Source organism: Chlamydotis macqueenii, chromosome 21, assembly GCF_036417535.1.
Source record: "Chlamydotis macqueenii isolate bChlMac1 chromosome 21, bChlMac1.mat, whole genome shotgun sequence".
NCBI lineage: Eukaryota > Metazoa > Chordata > Aves > Otidiformes > Otididae > Chlamydotis > Chlamydotis macqueenii.
The window spans coordinates 2,666,229-2,685,798 of record NC_141576.1 but is presented as its reverse complement, the minus strand read 5'-3'; the positions used below and the strand labels follow the sequence as shown (position 1 = coordinate 2,685,798).

Sequence of the window (19,570 nt, the reverse complement as noted above, 5' to 3'; positions counted from 1 at the left end):
ACCCCCCACAGTAAGTCAGGAAAACTTAGAACATGCTTGTGCACAAATTTTAGCTACAATTATCAGAAAAACAAGTTAATTAAAATTATCACTTAATGAAGTATCCTCTTATCCAAAATCAAGCAGTTTTGTTGTCACATACTCTTAGATATTCCCTTTCAGAATGAAAAGCAAAACCCATACAGCACTGAAGAATATATTACTATTAATTAACCAACACAGAAATGACTAAGCATTTATTACTAGATGCTTCATTTATTACTAGATGCTTCTATCTGCAGAGCCTTACAGTAACTGAACAGTTGTTTCTTACTTCAACTGTCATCTTTCATTGCTTCTTTCAACTCTTTTATCACTAACCCCAGTTTTTACTGGCATTTTCACTTCATTTGTAAACTGACCAGAATCTCTGTTTACCTAAACGGGGCAGGGCACATGCACAGCAGGGATACCGCAGTCCTACTTCAATACTGATGCTATTGACACTCACCATATTCTTCACTATTTAGAAATAATATTATTGCCATGATCAGTAAGAATATGTAATCAAATATTATTGGATTCAGACACCTTCTCAGTAACACACAACTATTCACAAGCTGCAGAAACAAAAACTAGGTCTTACCAGGCTAAAAAAAAAACCCCTCACTTTGCGCTTTAACTACTAGAGACAAATCAAAAAGGTTTTAGTTACTTTCTCAGGCCCACTAATATGAAACAACTAGGCTTTGTGCTGTTTGTCCAGATATCATTGTTCTTTCCAAATTTTCTTTTTATTTTTTATTTAATCACTGTAATTATTTAGATCACCTTGGAATTGTGCTAGCTACTGTCTGTAATTTTTTGAGGAAATAAATTTTTTGACATAAGCCCTTTAGCATCAGGAACGCTTAAAGCTTTACTTAAGAGGAAAAAAAAAATGCATTGGAGGAGCTACCTGGAAAACTGCTAATAATGAGAACAGTTTCATAGTTTAGATTTAGATGTGTTAGGTAGGCAAAAGAGGAAAAAACAAGGGTAAAGCTATAGCACAAATCAGTTAGATATAGTAAGGTTGTCTGGCATGTGAAGTGTTATCAGCAATGTGTTTCCAGAGAAGTCGAAAAAATAGTAAAAAAGAACATCAGGAACTAAGCAAGAAATCCATTATTTCTTCTCCAGGGGACCTAAAGTAATGCCACAGTATCAGGTATTATCTTTTCAGAAAGCGTGTAATCTCTCATCTAGATCAGCTGAATCTATGCGTGTCAGGTTTAGGGCAGTTCAGAATGCAAGCTATAACCAGTACATTTTCTCCTAGAAGCTAGAAATGGAAGCACGCTGTTGTAGGATCAGTTTATACATCATCCTAGTATGACAAATCACTGACAGAATCATAACATATGAAAATACATTACACACCTGAATATGCATACTTGTTTCTTTTTTTATAAAAAGTCAACATGAGAAGCACAGTTATTCAGGTATCAAAATGAGTTTGTAACCCACAGTTTAAGAACATGCCTATAGTAAAATGCAATCCTATTAAACATAATTCTTGTCAATTCTCATGAAATTTCCGAAGATTGGGTTTTTTTTAAGTCACTTTTGAGTATACCAGTTTTCCAATACGTCTTCAGTTCATTTTCTGTAATTTCAATATGTTCAAGAAGCGCTCATGAAGACTGATGTCTTTCTCCATCACGATGATGTTCTGCTCAAGCTCTCCCCAAATAATTCACAGTAGGTGCTGAGGAGAGCACAGCATGTGACTGAATCATGTTGCACTGAATCTGCAAGCAAATAATGGCTAGATGCGAAACCTGGCGCAGAGGTAGGTGATAAGACCTCCTGTTACCAAAAATCCTGAAGAGTACAATAAAATCCATCAGATGGATCAGCTGCTGCTGACCTACAGTTAAAGTGTAAGAGAAGAGCAAGTATTTTCCAAAAGCCTGAACGATATTTCTCTCAGTTCTGTTGCCAACACATCTGTTCTGGCGTGATCTTAAAAACCATGTATTGTTTCAGATATTACCATTACAGTGACATCAGTAGGTACGTTAAGATCTTCACTACAATATTTATTATATTAGAGGAGGAAATGGGATATGCGATCACTTATTTACAATACAAAAACCAGAAACAAAAATAGCAAAATTAGACATGAAAAATACTAATAGAAAATCAGTAAGACTGTGTACATGCATAAGCACAGAAAATCAGTAGAAATTCTCATTATTGTATTTTGTATTTCCATACATTTCAGCTCAACTATGTTATCAATAGAAGCTGAATCATCCATTTCATTCTACATATGCCAGCTAATAGAGTCAACTGAGTCAAAGAATTGGCTGTTTCCTATTTACACCCTTAAAAAAAAAAAAGAAAAAAACAACTAAACTTCAGAATACTACATTTAGCAATACTGCTTGTTACATCCTTAAAAGTTAAACCATTTAAAATTAGATTAAATAGCCAATCAAATCAACATATCCTTATTCCTGAGCTAAGGGAGACATTTACAGATACAGGGTGGTCTTTTATGGACAATTTTGCTTCTGAAAAGCATCCCCCTCATCCACACATGTAGGCATAGACTTAATTGAGTGTTCTGGTTTTGTTTAGTGAGGGGGGTCCTACGGTGGTGGCTTCTGTAGGAAACTGCTAGAAGTCGCTCCCCTTTGTTCAGTGGACTCGGCCGGGCCTAGGGCGGACCCGCTGCTGGCCAAGGCCGAGCCAATTGGTAGCAGAATGTCCCGTGATAACACCTCTGCGATAACGGATTTAAGAAGGGGAAAACAGGAGGGAAAAAAAAAAAAAAAAAAAACAACAACAAAAAAAGGAGATGTGAAGCAGCTGAGTGGGGGCAGAGAGGGGGAGGCGCGAGCCTTGTGGGCCTTGCAGGCCTCACCCTCTGGCCTCCCGCCGGGCAGCCAACTGGGCCCAACTCGGCCCGGCCTGGCTGCAAGAAGTGGAGAGGAGATGAGAAGTGAATAAGATGTAAAAAGGATCCTGAGAGGCGTCTGCCAGCCTGTTGTGAGGAATGGCTGCAGACGCCAAGGTCAGTGAAGAAGGAGGGGCAGGAGTAATGCGGCTCCTGGCCAAGATTCCCCTGCAGCCGATGGTGATGACCATGGTGGAGCGGCTTGTCCCCCTGCAGCCCATGGAGGTCCACAGAGGGGCAGAGATCCACCTGCAGCTCATGGAGGACCCCATACTGGGGAGGTGGATGCCTGAAGGAGGCTGTGGCCTGTGGAGGCCCCGCTGGGACAGCCGTTCTGGAGGGACTGCACCCCACTGAAGAGATGACCCATGCCGGAGCAGTTCCACAAAGGACTGTGGCCCATGGGAGGGACCCCACGCTGGAGCAGGGGAGGAATGCGAGGAGTTCTTCCCCCGACAATGACGCAGCGGCGTAAAACAACATGTGATGAACTGACCGCAACCCCCATTCCCTCTTACCCCCTGTGCCGCTCGGGAGGGAAGATAGTAGAGATAAGGTTAAGCCCGGGAAGAGGGAGGGGTGGGGGGAGGTTATCTTGTTCCCTGTCTCATTCTCCTGCTAGTTTTAGAAATAAATGAGTGTTTTTCCCCAAGTCGAGTCTGTTTTGCCCGTAATGGTAACTTAAAGGATTTCTCCCCATCCTTATCTCAAACCTCGAGCCGTTTTTCCTTATGTCATCTCCCCCTGTTCTCTCAGAGGGTGGGGGGAGCAAGAGAGACTGTGTAGTCTGGTCCGGATCGCGGCTGAACTACACATTGAGATACATACTTACATGTCTCACTGCACTGAGGCCCTCAACACACTAATGAAAACAACATTGTTTTCAGAAGCAGCAAGGCAATTTATATTCTATCAAACCTGACCTGTGCTTTACCATATGGACCAAGAGTTACACCCAAAATGCCTTTCATTGTAAGGACTGACTCTTAAAAGGGTTCTTCAGTAACATGTTTTTTTCTTTCTGCTCTGACTTAAAACAACTGGCAAAATAAGCAAGCTTTTCTGTATTAAGCTTTTATAACAATAAAAATAATAATTTAAAAATCCATAGAAGCAAAGGTACCCCGTCTGAGAGACAGGCTGGGACCTTCTGACCATAACTACTAGCACATCCAACCTCAACAAAAGTATAGTAAAGGCATTTGAACAAACCACCTGCTTTTTGTGCGTCTGCTACTCAAACTGTACAGGAGAGACTTAGAGATCATCTAAAAGAAAAATACTCATTATTTACAACTGTGTTAAAAATCCTATCCCAAGCATCAGCTAATTAATAAAAAGAATACATTTATTTCATTGAAATAAGAATCTAGATGTTCAAACAATACACTGATCTTCAGTAAGAGATTAACTGTTAGAAAGAAGTTAAGGTACACCATGAAACAATTGCTATCCAACACCAGTCTGAAGATAAAAAGTATTTTAGTGGACCTTAAAAATCAACAAAACATTATAAGCATACAGCAGACAAAAGAATACTCGGTGGAGACTAAAATATGGCATGACTTCTCTAATCTTTCTACCCCAAATAGACTGAGCAATACTTTGTTCTCTAGCCCTGCAATCCACATAATCCATCTTTAATCAATGTGCAAGCAGCTCCATTAGTTTTGATAGCAATGATTTATACTCCCTAGCAGGTCATTAATTTCTCCCCAGCAATTGCTGTATTTTGATATGTACTGTTGATACATAATAAGTTAAGGTACAGAAGAACAGGAACAAGAAAAGCAAGGTTGGCAGACTGAAAAGTAGAGTAACACAGGAGACCTTGAAGTCATTAGACTGAGAAGCGGTGTTTGGGAATAGATAATGCAACAATGCTTAATGCTGATATGAAAGGTAAATTTCAAGTACAACCTAGAGACAGTACCACAACAGAAATCACAAAGTACAACAGGAAATACTTGCTTTCACCCTCGGACATTCTTCTTTGCATAGTACTGCATTAATCCTCTTAAAACTTCTGGTGTTAGTCTTTAAGTAGCAGTTGTATTCCTCTAGATAGGTAATCAAAATAAAGAGGAAAATACAACAAAAAGAAAACAAGGAAAGCACTACTAGATTTAGGAGCCAGGGTAGGAATTAACTGAGAAAGACAAAACTGAAAATATTCAGAAGACAATCTGATCTATTTAAGGGAAAAAAAAAAAAAACAACAACTTGCAAAGTGAAGTAAAAAAGGCAAAGTCTGTTTAATAAAGCCAGCAGCCAGTAAGGTTAGTTGAAATCTCTAACTCCTAAGGTTCTCCACTGATTCCTTTGATCCCCTGCACATTGCTTTTATACAAGCACTGCTTCATGTTTATTTGGAGTCCCTGGACACTATTGTTGAGCAAAACTGTGGGGGCTTTTGAGGAGAGGGTGGGTTAGAATTTGTTTTTAAAACAGAAAACACACCAACAGCAGTAGACAATGTATCAACTTGGTAATTTAAAAATAGAAAGGGAGAGAGCTTTGAAGACAGGCCACTTCCACCTTCCACAGACTGTTAAGGATTTTGACTTGGGAAAAACACAGTTGTTGTTTCCAACTGCAGCTTCCACCTCAGCTTGTTTTTATCAGCTCCTTTATTTTCTGTAAGAGCTGAGCTTCTCATTAACTAGAAGCCGAACTAGTCACAGTTTTGCAGTGCAGTGCATGGTAATAAAAAATTTGCCCATCTTGGTTTCCTTTACATGCTACATAGTGACCTGGCAAGGCAGCTGCTCAACAGCAGATGTCTGTGCCACCTTTTGTGACAAAGGGCGGCAATAACCGGCTTCCCCAGAGTGAGCCCTCCTGAGTTTAATTCACAACAGCAAGGATATGGAACAACAACATTACCATAGGATAAATTAGACTGAGAAATCAAAACCAAATGAATTCAATTTTGAATTCTCCATGGTATGTACCCCAGGTAAACAGCTAGTCACTGCTAGCTAGGTGATACAGCTTAGCATCCCATCTAATCTCAAGAAAACCTGTTTAAATGCTTTGTATTTGAACCCCGGGGTAGCAAACACGAAGTAGAATTTCCAATGTCTTATTTAGTATAAGTTCCATCTTCTAATATGAGTTAAAGGGAAGAGAAAAGAGTCAGACTAGAAGCAAACATGAAGATTACTGGGCATCTTCTCACATCTAAGGACTTGCCTAAGATTTCCAAAATGTCTGGAAGAACTTCATTCTACTTTCAAAGTTTCCGAGTTCACAGTATTTTAAAGATGTTTTCTCCTCTTCTTCAAGATAAGTATTCCATTTGATTATAAGGACACAGATTTTTCTTTTTGAAGTCATTACATAATTGAATCTTGGATATGTTGAATTTGTAGTATGTCGAATTCAAGACTAATGAGAGACTTTGAATTGTTCGATACCTAAGTACTCCCACCTGTCAACTACTGCGCCTGGATATTAAAGCCCCAAATACAGGTTCTGCACAGGTTCCACCTCCTCCATATATCAGCAATTAATCTTTTTGTAGAACAAACAGAAGTATTTCCTGAAACGCTGAAGCTTCACCTATTGCCTACCTGCACAAGAATAAAGAAAGTTGAGCTAACCAGTTAGAATTCCCTGTCCAACATTTCTATGATATTTGAGTTTTCATACACAAAAAAAAACACTTCCCCAACTTCTCAAGCATCTATTAAATACACACTACTTTGTCAAGATTTTAAAACTCCTAAATTTTTCTTGTTCAATATTATTTCATTTTCTTTAAGTACTATACAGTCTTTTAACCAAAGTACCATATATTAACTTCTCCAGATAGTTTCCAGACACTAGCCAGATAATATCTGACAACTTGTAGTGAAGTCCAAGACTTAGTAACCTGAAGCACAATTAAATTGCCATAAGCATCAAACCAACTGTTCTTGATCTTTGTACAGACCACACCTTTGTTAAACAGACAGCAGTGTATCTTCAGTATTTCACCACTTCACAAAGAATGTTCAATAGGAATATCAAACATCTGTTCCAACAAAGAGACCTCTTCAACTAGTACAGTATAATATTATTTTGAGTAGCAAAGGTTTCAGCAGACTATCACATCTACTTTGTTTTCTTGACAAACAGAAAAAAAATCAGCACCAGCACCCTCCAAACACATTTGTTAGCCTATCTGAAGAAAATAGCTTTGGGAATTAAACAGGAAAAATCCAAGAGTCCCGTAAACAGATTTCTTCTCAGCATCTTGAAGCATGCATAGGCCTGCTTTGTTGAGCACTGTTACTTTATTTAGTGGAGACAAAACCTACTAAGTTTTGTATTATTATAGAGCTATAAGTAATAGTATTTCATATACTAAAACATAAATTTACTTTTTTTTTAATTTTGAGATTTAAGCATTGCAATGTTCAACACATACCTTGAACCACTTATTATTAACTAAGATGTATCAACTCAGCATTTTAAATAAACTTGAATGGGACAGAACTTTACATAAATGGCAAAACCAGACTTACTGCACTAGTTTGCACCACAAAGATCTTACTAGAAAATATTAGTATTGTGCACATATCAAACTGAGAAATTGGGGACTTCTGGTCAATGCCGTTTACAGAGTGAACATTTCTGTCTGGCCTTACAAATGTCACTACTGAAGATAACTGAACACAACTTTTAAGATCTCTGCATCAACAAAAATGGCACATTCATACCCTCTTCTGTACGCTTTTAACCTCGGAGCTTTGAGCCACCTCCTACCCCTCAATTGTTTTGGTAAACCCCTCCAAAATGTCCAAATGGTTGGACTGAACACAAAGTATGCTCATTTTAAAAGAGAGTATACCAGGGCAGTTCAATTTCTCTAATTCCAGAAGAAAGTCACGTTCCTCACCAATTACAGAAGGGCAGCAACACCTCAGGCAGTCACTTGCAAGGCACAACACCTGGACAGATACAAGCATATCACATGATCTCAAAAAACATTTGTAAGCTCAACAGCCTGCTTAGTAACCCTCAGTGAAAGAAGTCTGTTAAAATACACGTTGTGTTACCACAGGAGCCTCAGTGAGAAAGTTCTTCGAGTAAAGCATACACCATTAATACCAGGCATGTACATTTCAGTTTCCAGGGAAGTTAAACTGCAATTTTGAAGTGCACAATTAAAAATTCTTCTGTCAGAGCAGTGTTGGAAATTTGTTTCAACATTTCAAAAAAATGAAACAAAACTGACTCAGCTTGTCAAATAACGTCATAGTTTTGCAAATAATTTTAGATAACCTCTATTTATCGACAGATTCCAATAAATCCTAAAATGTCAGAATGAACACAAAGGACATGTTACTCAACAGGCTTCTAACATGGTTCCCTAAAGCTAGCCCGAGATAGGCAAGAAGGCCAGAAAAGCAGTAAGAAAATAAAGATGCACAGAATTAACAGCTCACCACTTGAAATAGTTAAGCAGTAACTCTTTCTTTCTTACAAAGAAAGAAAATAACTGGCATCAGCTGTTGCAATTAAGCCTACTGCAACAAAAGAAAAAATAAGAAGTAAGGCATCACTTTCCTGTTAGTGATGTCAACTTTGTGGGTGTTTGCCTTTCTGAAAGTCATATAGAAAGCCTTGCAAAATTTCTTATTTAGACTCCCATACTCAATATAGTTTGATATTTTTAATAAGCATGAGCAAAATCACCACTGATACCTGAACTGGTAAAATATTCACAACTACTTTGATAGACAGCATGCAGGAGTTTCCAAAGTATTTTGTTTCTAATTTTTTTCCTTCCTTTGCTGGGGGGAGGGGGAGAAAGAGCCAAAAATATCGACAAAAACCACCCCCTTTACTCAATTTTTAATACAGGACCACACTACATAAAGCCACAAAAAAATTATCTAATCCATCTAATTACAGATAATTAATATTTTCTTTTTTGGGGGGGGGGGGGGAGGGAGTGCTGGCAGGCATTACTGCAGTTTTCAAGAAGACATAAAAAATATTCTAATCTGAGAAAAATATCATAAATATAACTAGCAAGAAATTTTAGGTAAACCTTCCTATTTGTCAGACCAGTGCAGGAACACACATAAAAAATATTTAGCTATCTCCAATTCAATTAATCCTTATAATCTATAGAAGGCATTTCTTTTCTACACATAAAAGCTTTAGAAATTGCAGTGATTTGACAGGCTGAAATTCTACTTAATCAATAAAAATACATATTTTTAATGAAGCAGTTTCATGAAACTACTTACAGAAGTAAACTACATTTTACAGGAAAATGGCAACTAGATTAATCACTCTCTTTCCCCTCACTTTATTATTTCCCCCCATCAAGTTCTAAATACTATCTATGAAAATCATTTGAAGATTCAGCCTATCTTTACCAGCCTTTTGGCCTACTCTAAGTTTGAGATATGGGATTAATTTGGTCCCCCATGAAAAAGGGCTACACTTATTTAAACAACCTTTATTTATAGCATTTATCTTAAGAGTGCAGGCTTGGATAATTACCACAGAATAGCTGACAGAGGGTAACCTATTCATGAGTCCAAAGCCAGGTCTTCTGGACATCTGCAACATCTTCTAAAGCATTCCTATTCTAAACCTGCTATAGTTGTTTGTATTGGATTTCAACAGGATTTAAATCTGGCAACATCTAAACAACTGAAGTATTTGATTCATAACTGCTTTCTCAAGCTTTTATTCCTGTGTCCTGTCATTCAGGGGGAATGACTAAATATCTATAACTAAAACGTCAATAACCAGGTCAATGTGTAACATTTTGTATGGGATCCTTATTTTCTGACACCTTAAAATTTTGAGAACCAAAAAACTGAGTGCTCAGGTCAGTGCTGAAAATCCTGGACAAAAATTAAAGTTATGATTTCCAAGCCTCCCTACAAATTACACTTCCATGATGTCCCCTAAAATATTTTATTTTTGACTTACACATACAAATCATCATGTAAGCATCTAATTACACCATCCCCAGTAACACTGAGCATAAGATATACATAGCAAGAAACGCCGTATCTTAGCTGTTTCCAGATGGCATGCATGAATATTGTCATGTCATTACTGTCTAGCTGGTTTCAAGAGAGAAGGTTCCTGGATGACTAAGAATATACTGGGCAAGGCAAACCTGGTACCTACTACTCTCAAGGGTCCAACTGCAGTCTTCCAGACAAGCAAAGATATTTAATTATGTTTCAAGAGACTAACAAATCATAACACATTCTATACCACTCTAACAAACACAACGGACACAAACATTTAATACAAAAGAATATAATCTTACAAGATACTAATTGTTAAGAACACATTTTAGAAGGTCAGCTGTTTAAAAAAAAAAAAAAAAAAAAAAAACAGGCCAAGAACATTTGATCTTTATGTTCCCAAAAATATTTTTAAGTGTTCATTTTTATTCAAAGGCTAAGCACCTCCTTTCTCTCTACTTAGAATTCTTCTACTGATTTAACAAAAATGCAGTATTCTGCTTCAAAATCTATTTTGTAGTTTCCATATTTTTGTACTAGAAAGCCTTCCACAGTAATTTATATTGATTATTTTGGCATCTAACGTAAAGGTACTGTTCATAGCCAGCTCAAAGCTTTTAAAAACCTCTTAATGTTCTGCTGAACTACCAGTTGGCTCAAGTATCTATGGATTCTGCATACATTTCTGTTCAATGAAAAACAAATCCATACACACAAAATCCCCAGCATACTAGACACCCTGTGAAGAAATAATAAATTGAGATACTATGTTAAATAGAAACATAGGGGCTTGGGGGTATTTTTGTTTTTTATCACGACCTTGACTCATACTAGTTCCAACATCATCAGTGGGGAGAAAAAAAAAAAAAAACATTTTGAATGGAATATGTATTCTTTTGAGTCTGGCACTTCAAGCAGTCAAGAGACTCCTTTAAAAAAAATTTCCACTTTATCTTCAATCATATACTTAAGAAACATGTCACTAACGCTAGCTGGTTGTTCTCAAGGTTATAGATTTTTTTTTTTCCCCCCAACATAACTAGTAAAATATCGTTTAAAAAAAAAATTTTTTTAAAGCCAAAAAAAAAACCAAAAAAAAACCCAACCCCACAACACCACACTACAATATTGGCATGAACACAGGCATCAGAGACTCCAAAGACGACCCACCTAAGCATAATTCAACCACTTGAACGCTTGATTTCTCATTTCAACTTGCTAGTAACAAACCAGCGCTAAATGCAATTCTTGAAACAATACGGTATGCCATATGGCTAAAACTGGATATGAAAATTGAGAATATCAATTACCAATCCACTAATGCTGAGAGCCAAAATCCGTGGACAGTAAGAATTTAATCCAATTCACTGACTAAAACATGAGCTGAGCCCGACGTACAGAAGACAAAGCTATTGCTAGTTTCACGGAAAGCTAGCAACTCCACATTTTTATTGCAATAGCCACAAAACTAGCTAAATGTAACACTTCCTCAGCATTCCTAACTATATCTACAGGCATCACAAGAATCTGCAAAAGCAACACAAGTTTCATGTGAATTGGCATCTTGTTTCACACCGATTGAGAAATCATAACTAAGTAACTATTTAAGAAGAAACAGTTATAGTTGTTTTCCACATGACCAAGTTGAAGCCTGCAAAGCACCAGGAAGTTACTACACTCTGCAGCCAACATAATCTTGCTTAATTTCAGGAAAAGGCATCCTACATATATATTTCTACTATAATTAAAGGATCCTGAAAGTAATTGTATTAATTGAAGGATTTTATTATTCTAAGTGTATTGTTTAATTGTTCCAGGTTTAGAATTTTTAATAGCTGTAGAGTGTTTATTCTTGGATGATATTAAGAATAATGCTATACAAAATTCTACACACTTCCTAATTACACAAAACTTTATTGGTTACTTACACAAGAAGAATTCTCATTAAGTCTAAATACAACACTTCCAGATTTCCACGAGGTACGGAGGTGGTATAAATCTGTTCTGCTAGGATTTACTGTGGAATCCTAACCTCACACGTTGAAGATTTCATGGTAGGATGCTTGCTACATACTGACCTAGCAGCTGCAAGGACTAAACAAGGATAAATGCAATTTATCTTACCCAATAGAGAATCCTGTCTCGCCGTACTGCTTTCTGATCCTGTACTGCAAGGCCGAAGTAGTAGTACCAAAAAAAACTGCACCACGAGTTTCAAGTCCAACATCACACTAAAAGTACCATCAAATGGAACTAACAGTTTATTGGACAAGTACTCTTGATTTAAAAATTGTTCTTGACATACTAGAGCAGTAAAATACATTCAGCTAATTTCAGGTTGGGTTTTTTTTTTTTTTTTGCTTTTTTAGAAAAACCAACCAAACAAACAAAAAAACAACAAACAAAAGCCTCAACTGCAAATTAGCTCTTCTGCTTCCTAGCTTTCTTCTGTATGAACTACAGCTGGGCTATTACAGTAAACTAACAACTCATTATACATTAAGTCATAGATAAACAGTACTAAAAAGGTTGATCCTACCAAAGGTTTGAAGGTTATTTGACTACAGGAGACATAACAAGCATTTCTTATTTCTCTTGCTTAGTAGTGTATTATTTGAAGCCTGAGTACAGTAAATCAAATATTAACCAAGCTATTTTATTTAGGCTATCAAGTTAAGAAGCTTGGCACTATAATGAAATATCATAAAAGTTACAAACCAAAAGTCAATTTTGTTTCTTAAAGGATATTAAAATGTCACTTAAAAACAAAATACTTCACAGACAGAACTGTTTTAATCTCCCCAAATCCCTTCTTATTCTTTCCCATAAAACGAATAGTTACCTAGAACATGACAATAATTCCAGGTCAAAAGCAGTTTTAAAAGCCTCCACAAATTGTTGGCATTCTGAAGCAGATGGGAGACTCTTTTGTATTACAGAAAGATAACTGTCTGCACGGGGTCTGATGATTACCTGGCTAGTAGAGAACCAGCAAGAGTACACTGCCCCAGCGGAGTCTTTGTATGCCCTGTGCTCTAGGTTTAAAATACTGTTTTTCAGCAACAGGCTTAATAAAAACCAAGAACATTTTGATGGTATTAAGCTGGCACTGCAAGGTAAAAAAGAAAATCATGTCACCCCTTTATCCAGTAAGAGCCTATGTGAACATTTCAATAGAACTATTTACTCCTCCCACCTAGTTCCTTCCTATCTGGAGAAGCTCACAAAAATCAAGAAAAAAACCCCACAGATTTCTTGCAATGATCTTCCAAATGCCCCTTCTACCCCCACGCCAAAAAAAAAAGAAGAAAGCAAAGAGAACGAGAAAGTAAATCTAAAACACAATTACGAAATAAGATCTAGTTTGGCAAAGCTGTGGTGAGGAGGAGTTGAAAAATGAGAGCTGCCTTGCTGCAAACGCCATCTTGTTGCAGCTATTGGGCCCAGGCACAGAAAGATCCATTCATTCACAGCAAAAAAAGAAAATCAAACACACACCCTGGCTAATCTGCAGCTACCAAAACAACTACACTATTATCCCTCCACTATTACCCCTTCTCCTCTCCTAAAGCACAGGAGGGAAAAAAATAAAGTCTGATATATTAAGATGTAAATTTGTTCTAAATGTAAAATAATATCTTCATTTTCTCACATGTATTTCACATCGGCAGCCTTTTGTCTTGATTCACATCCTTGTGTTTAGCAGATCAGCTTAAAATATGGGATAAATCTCTCACGATTAGGTGCAGATATTTTACAGCAGCAAAATGCTTAATTTTTCAGTCTTAAATCACCTCTCCAAGTCGAGCCAACTATTCTCAAAAGCTATTTCAATAACCACTTAAGCCTTACATTTACAGTCCTTTCCTCCTATTTTCTACTGTGGAGACAATACATAATAACGTGGCAGTCGGCATCCTAGAAAGGATGCCTCATTTAAAACAACGAGTTGCAACCATTACTCTGTTGGAGAATAATGAAATATCACATTCGTTAAAATTTCAGTTCATCTTCAGGAATGATAAATTGACATCTTACAACAACCTCTACATCATTCTGATTTTCTTCTGGACAAGATTTTTTTAAAAATAAAACGTCTCGTCTCTTTCATATTTACATATAAGACTTTACACCTCTTCATTTCCTACAAAGCTGTAGAATTGAAAATCCTACACCTTAAATATCCCTTGTACGGATACAAAAAAATACTGAAATACTTTCAATAATGAGCTGTGATTTGAAATAATATTTTTAACAACGTTTCCAAGGAGAAAACTCCATTTTCCTATTGTTGCAAACACCCTCCATGATCTTCGTTATCGCTGCTACGGGCACACAAAAATATGCAGCACCGTAATACATGGGGGAACAACAAATATGCGGGCTAAATCCACCCTCGGTTCTGATTTTAAAGAGAACAAAACCTTCTCTACCCCTTCCTCCCCCAGTATACACAGCATGAACCCAATCTGCGAGCCCTTCTCTGGACTGGGGGCTGCTGGAAGCAGTCTTACCCTGTTTGTCTCACCCCCGTCTCCTCTCAATCAGTTTTCCACCATTACAGCAGACACACCATAGCTTTTTCTTGAATCTCTCTCCAAATATTCCCTCTGCCGGCTGGATCGCTCGGGAAACTCGCCTTTTGTATCTTAACGCGGACAAGAAAACACCCCCAAACCCTCTACCAGAGACCACTACGGCGTAATTATAATTAAAAATGGAACCCCGCAAGATCCAAGGTCTCCTCCCTTTTCGCCTTAAAGCCTTCAAGAGAGAATCAGTCCCACCCCCACCTTTTTCTCCTCCTCCTCCAGCTACAAACACACTTCTTTTTTAGGGGAAGCTGGAGCACCGAGGAGGTGGGGAAGCGCGGGGGAGGGGGGCTATTTCCAACCCCGCCATGCTAAGAGGTGGACAAACCATTACCCGCCCTTCTCTCCTGCGGGGGCCGTGAAGAACGGGTGGGCGAGAAGGAGAGAAGGCGGGGGGGGGGGCCCAACCCGGTGCCCAGGCGAAGCGAGAACCGAGGGAGCGGCGGAAGGGGAGGACGAAGGGAAAGGAGAAGTGCGGCAGCGAGGAGGAAGAGCGGGGGAGGCGAGCGGGGGGACGGGCGCAGCCGCGCAGAGGAAGAAGGAACCGGGGGGGATGAGGGGGAAACGGGCCCGCCGCCGGCGGGAAGATGGCCTCGGGGTGGGGCCGGGCCGGGGGCTCAGCAGGCCGGGAAGGCGCAGGGGAGAGCGATGAAGCTTTTGTGCGGACCCCCCCCAAGCCCCCCGCCCCTTTCTCTCCCCTCAGACGGTTACCTGCCCTTCCGGCCGCTGCTCATTAACCGGGCCGGTACGTCCGTCGCCCGCGGCTCCTGCCCGCGTCCCGCCGGCCCGGGGAGGGGAAGGGGGGCGGAGGAGGAGAAGAAGGAGGAGGGGGCGGAGGAGGAGGGGAGCCGCCCGCGCTCGGCCCGGCTGGTCCCGGGGAGGCAGCAGCCGCGGCCGGGGAGCCGAGTCGGAAGGAGAGAGCCGCGGGGGAGGGGGGTGTCGCTGGGTCTCGACTCCTCCTCGCTCGCCGAGTGCCCGCTCAGCTCCCCGCAGCCATCGGGAAGCGAGAGCCTGGGCGCGGTTCACCACCCCCCCTCCCGCCACTCCGCCCCGCCCGTGCTGCCCCGGCCGGGAAACCCCAGCTCAGCTCGGCTCGGCTCAGCTCCCCGCCCCGCCACCGCCCCGCCCTACCCTACCCCCACCGCCCTGACGGCGAGCGCAGGCCCCACCGCCCCGGAGGCCTCGCTGCCCCGACGGGGCCCCCGCCAGCACGGCCGCGGCCACGGTGCGCGCTCCCCGGCGCCCTCACCCTCCCCCTTCCGCGGGCGCGCGGGCGGGCAACGCCCTTCCAGGCGGCCCGGCCGGCGGGAAAGGGGGGGCGCGCGCGACCGCCGCTTCCCGCCCGTGGCGCTTTGGGTCGGGCCCGCGCGCGGGCGCTTCCTCCCCTCAGCGCGAACAAAGGCCGCGGGCGGGCGTCCGGCTCCTGCCCCGCCGCGCCCAGGCCGGCGAACGCCTCTGTCAAAGCCTGGCGTGAACAAAAGAAAAACTGAGCCGAACGCACGACACCGCAAACAACGCGATTTAAGTAGAGAGTCTCCCAGAGAGCAGAGGAGCAGAGAGCCCTTCGGGGGAGGAGCAGAGAGCCCTTCACCAGAGCAAGGCAGCGTTAAATGTAAGAACTCTGGCCTGTAGGCCTACAAGCGAGGGCCAAAGGTCTTAAAACGCTACTCACAAGAGGGTTAGCAAGCAGGAAATACCTTTGTGTCACCATCTTTCCCTCAGGAACTTGACAACGAGCGACAATTCTGTAGGCTTGCAACTTATTTTTTCCAGCGTCGCTCATAAGGGTAGTTGCATGGCCAAAGTTTCCAGAGCCTTCTTTTCATATCCTGCTCACAGGATGAGCATCCATCTCTGCTCTGGAAGGTATTGCAGAAAAGAGCAAGTCAAATGAAAAATAAGGGAAGATAAAAAAAAAAAAAAAGTAATTTCTGTTTTACAGATTGGGCCTCACGTAAGCCAGGCAGGACAGATGTTACCAAGATGGAATCATTTCACACCAGCGCTCACATACTAAAACATTATTACTTAATACTGGAAAGTAAGTATACATACAGCATTGCATTGCTTTTTCTCCTATCAACAGGTCTAAATCTGGGGTTATTTTCCCCCCTATTGGTTTATACTTCATGAAGAGATGAGGTTATCTTACTATCCAAGTAGGTTTACAATAAAACATAAAAAAAATGCCCACAGCATAATAGCAAGTTTTGAATCAGAAAACAATCCAGAAAGTATATTGTAATAAAATTAAAAATAAAACCAAACAAAGAAACAACAAAACAAAACCCAAAACAGGTTGAACACACCAATGCTTTTCCTGCAAACTCCCCCCCCCCCCCCAGTAGCTTGCTTCTATGGAATTTAAAACAAACTGTTACTTGCCATCATGCTTTCTGGGAGGGTAGGTGTGGTTACCTGTAATGAGTAAGAATAGGTTTGCCAATTAAACTGTAGGAAAGTGAGTTGGCTATTACTCAGGTTGTCTGCTATGAAAAATTATTAGATTCTGCTGTGGTTAAGCCTTTGCTTTATAATAATCAAATGTTTTGTTTTTAAATAACCTGTGTGCTGTGCTAAAGCTTTAATTCTTCACCCTGGGATTTAAAAATAACAAAATAAGAAACTTACTGAAATTAGAATAAAGGATTCTTGAATTATAGTCCCAGATCGTTTATATTCTGTTCAGTAACCATGCAGAAATAATTTCTGTTCCACCCCTGAAAGAAATACACATGCATGTACAGGAATTACCCCATTAAAATCTGTGGAACCACAAGGATACAGGTTAGGGATGTATGTCAATGTTCTGAAGATTCATCTAGCATTCCTATCTGCAAGATGCTGGTTAAATGTAAGTGCCTAAGAAATCCCACAAGCATATCAGATATTTGCAAAGCTTTCTGGAGATTTCAAAAGGAGTTACACACATGACTGCAATATTTAAGTAAAAAAGTATCAGGGAGATTTACGGTAGGCAAGTTGCTTTTTTTTTTTTTTTTTTTCCCAGTTAGATATTGCTTTCAGAGATTGAAATGCCCATTTGGGGATACACCATGATTTGTGGGGAAAAGAATGACCACTTACTACATCAGGGTGAAAAAAAAAAGTACGATACATAAAGGATTTAAAAAGAAAAAAAAAGAAAAAGCCTTATTTCGCTAAGGAAAATTCATAAGTCTTATGAGATTTTGTGGAAATGTTTCAGCTAACACTGGATCATACAGAAGAAATCTGTGTAATGAACAAAAATAACATTTTGAGGTTTGTAACAAATAGTAAATCATGTTTTGTTTCTTTGAGAGAGTAGTGGCATTGACATATTGTTATTAGACTAGAGTAATTGCTGTGTGAATTTATTATATCATAATAAACTAATGCATGCTTTTTTCCCATCACACATGCGTTATCATACAAATACTCACTGCTTTTCTTCCTTATGATTCTCTTACATGCTTTTAGTAGTGGGACAATTACAGTACCTAAGGTTTTTTATATATATATATGTATAAAAATACACATTCAGATCTTATCCTCTCCTAGGGATCTCTAATTTTTTCTTGCATTCTGATTTTCATACATTCTCTGTTTTATGAGAGCTAAAAGGAATTTCTGTCCACAGGTCTGAGCTCTGCCACATCCTTAAATCCATGGAATTTGGGTAAGGTGGCTGGACTGGCCAAATACATTTATACACACTGAGTATAACCACATATACACATAACTAATGCTTTCATCACACCTGTTCTTTTGTAAAAATACAACTGTTGCAGTAGTTCCTGTTTCTGATCCAGTGACTTAATTATATCTTATTCCCCAGTGAAAAAAAATGATTTATATATAGTTATACTGCTAGTATAAAGAAGGATTATCAAGAGTAGACATGGTTGTGTACAGATTGGAGGGTTGTTTCAGGTGGGGTGGGTGGGGTTGCTTTGTTTTGTTTTGTAAATCTCACCAAACAAATCTGTTTTGCTGCATTTTAAAATCTGTCAGAAGAATCACTCATTACTGCATGCAACATGGTATTTAGTTCTGATGTCTTCATATACTCCTGTGCTGGAAGCTATTGTCTATGCATTATCTTTATGTTTTAAATTTCTTTTTCATTTTTAGTCTTCATTTTTTGTATGTGCATGTAGATACAAACAGAACATGTTGTAGAATGTAGTATTCAGTAGAAAACTGCAAATCACCAGAAATAAGTGGACTTGCTCAATGTATGAGTTTACCTGTTCCTGTATATTACAAAGATGTTGTTTGTAACTAAAAATTTAGCTGAAAATATCTGCAAATACCTGAAGATCTAAGATACATAATTAACAAAACCAAATCTTTTTTTTTTTTCCATTAGTCACATTTTGAGGTAGCTAGTATAGCCAAAGCAAATTAAAATACCTGAACTAGATGGGAAATGTAAATCACACAATTTCACAAATTAGTGAAACTTCTTAAACCTGAAGCTTCCCCATATGCTAGGACTAGGTCAGCTGGATCAAAAATAGAAGTTTTTCTCCTGAAGCTTGGTTTAAATCTAAAGAAAACCTCTCCTGTAAGCAGGTTGCTCCATAGTTCTCAGTTGCAAAATTTCTTGCACCTTTTTCTCAATCAGCTGATATTAACCCCTTTGTAGAGAGCATACTGAATTAGATTAATCTTTAGGCAGTTTCACTAGTTTGTGTGTTTCGTCAGCTGCTTCAAACATAACAAAACTAGCCTGAATCTGTCATACCTGGTATGCTACTGGAACACCTGTTTTTGCAGGCTGGTCTGCCATTCAAAATCTTTGTGTTACAGCACCACTGTAACACACTCATGGTAAGGCTGTGGGGAAAAAAAAAAAAAAAATCATTGTTTCAGGCCTGTTGTGGAATAGAAAGAAGTTGGTGGTTAAAATGAAAAACTACTGTCTTGATATTCTGTGAAACTTTTCCAAATGGGGAACAATTATGCCACGCATGGTTGTATTCTTTTATCAGCTCCTGATTAATAGAGCATCTGCTTAAACGGAGCCAACGATAGCATACACATCAAAAGTTTCTTTCTAGCTTCAGCCTCCAGGC

General features: G+C 39.6%; 2 protein-coding genes across 6 annotated transcripts in view; one reads left to right on the top strand and one right to left on the bottom strand.

Moving 5' to 3' along the window:
* GNB1 (G protein subunit beta 1) overlaps positions 1 to 15,555 on the bottom strand; it is a 44,216-nt gene extending 28,661 nt beyond the window's left edge. For 3 of the 5 annotated variants that reach the window (XM_086764395.1, XM_086764400.1, XM_086764396.1), the window contains exon 1: positions 15,219 to 15,555. The gene's annotated coding sequence lies outside the window, so the exon portion shown is untranslated. Of the gene's footprint in view, positions 1 to 14,429; positions 14,685 to 15,218 lie in introns of those variants that run through there. The other 2 variants (XM_086764397.1, XM_086764399.1) reach the window with 1 other exon arrangement.
* Positions 15,556 to 15,831: 276 nt separating this feature from the next.
* The window catches only part of GABRD (gamma-aminobutyric acid type A receptor subunit delta), a 107,315-nt gene continuing 103,576 nt past the window's right edge, over positions 15,832 to 19,570 (top strand). The window contains exons 1-3 of the mRNA XM_086764517.1: positions 15,832 to 16,119; positions 16,450 to 16,548; positions 18,130 to 18,168. Coding sequence (XP_086620643.1) covers positions 18,158 to 18,168 — 11 coding nt within the window. The 5' untranslated portion in view covers positions 15,832 to 16,119; positions 16,450 to 16,548; positions 18,130 to 18,157. The remainder of the gene's footprint in view (positions 16,120 to 16,449; positions 16,549 to 18,129; positions 18,169 to 19,570) is intronic.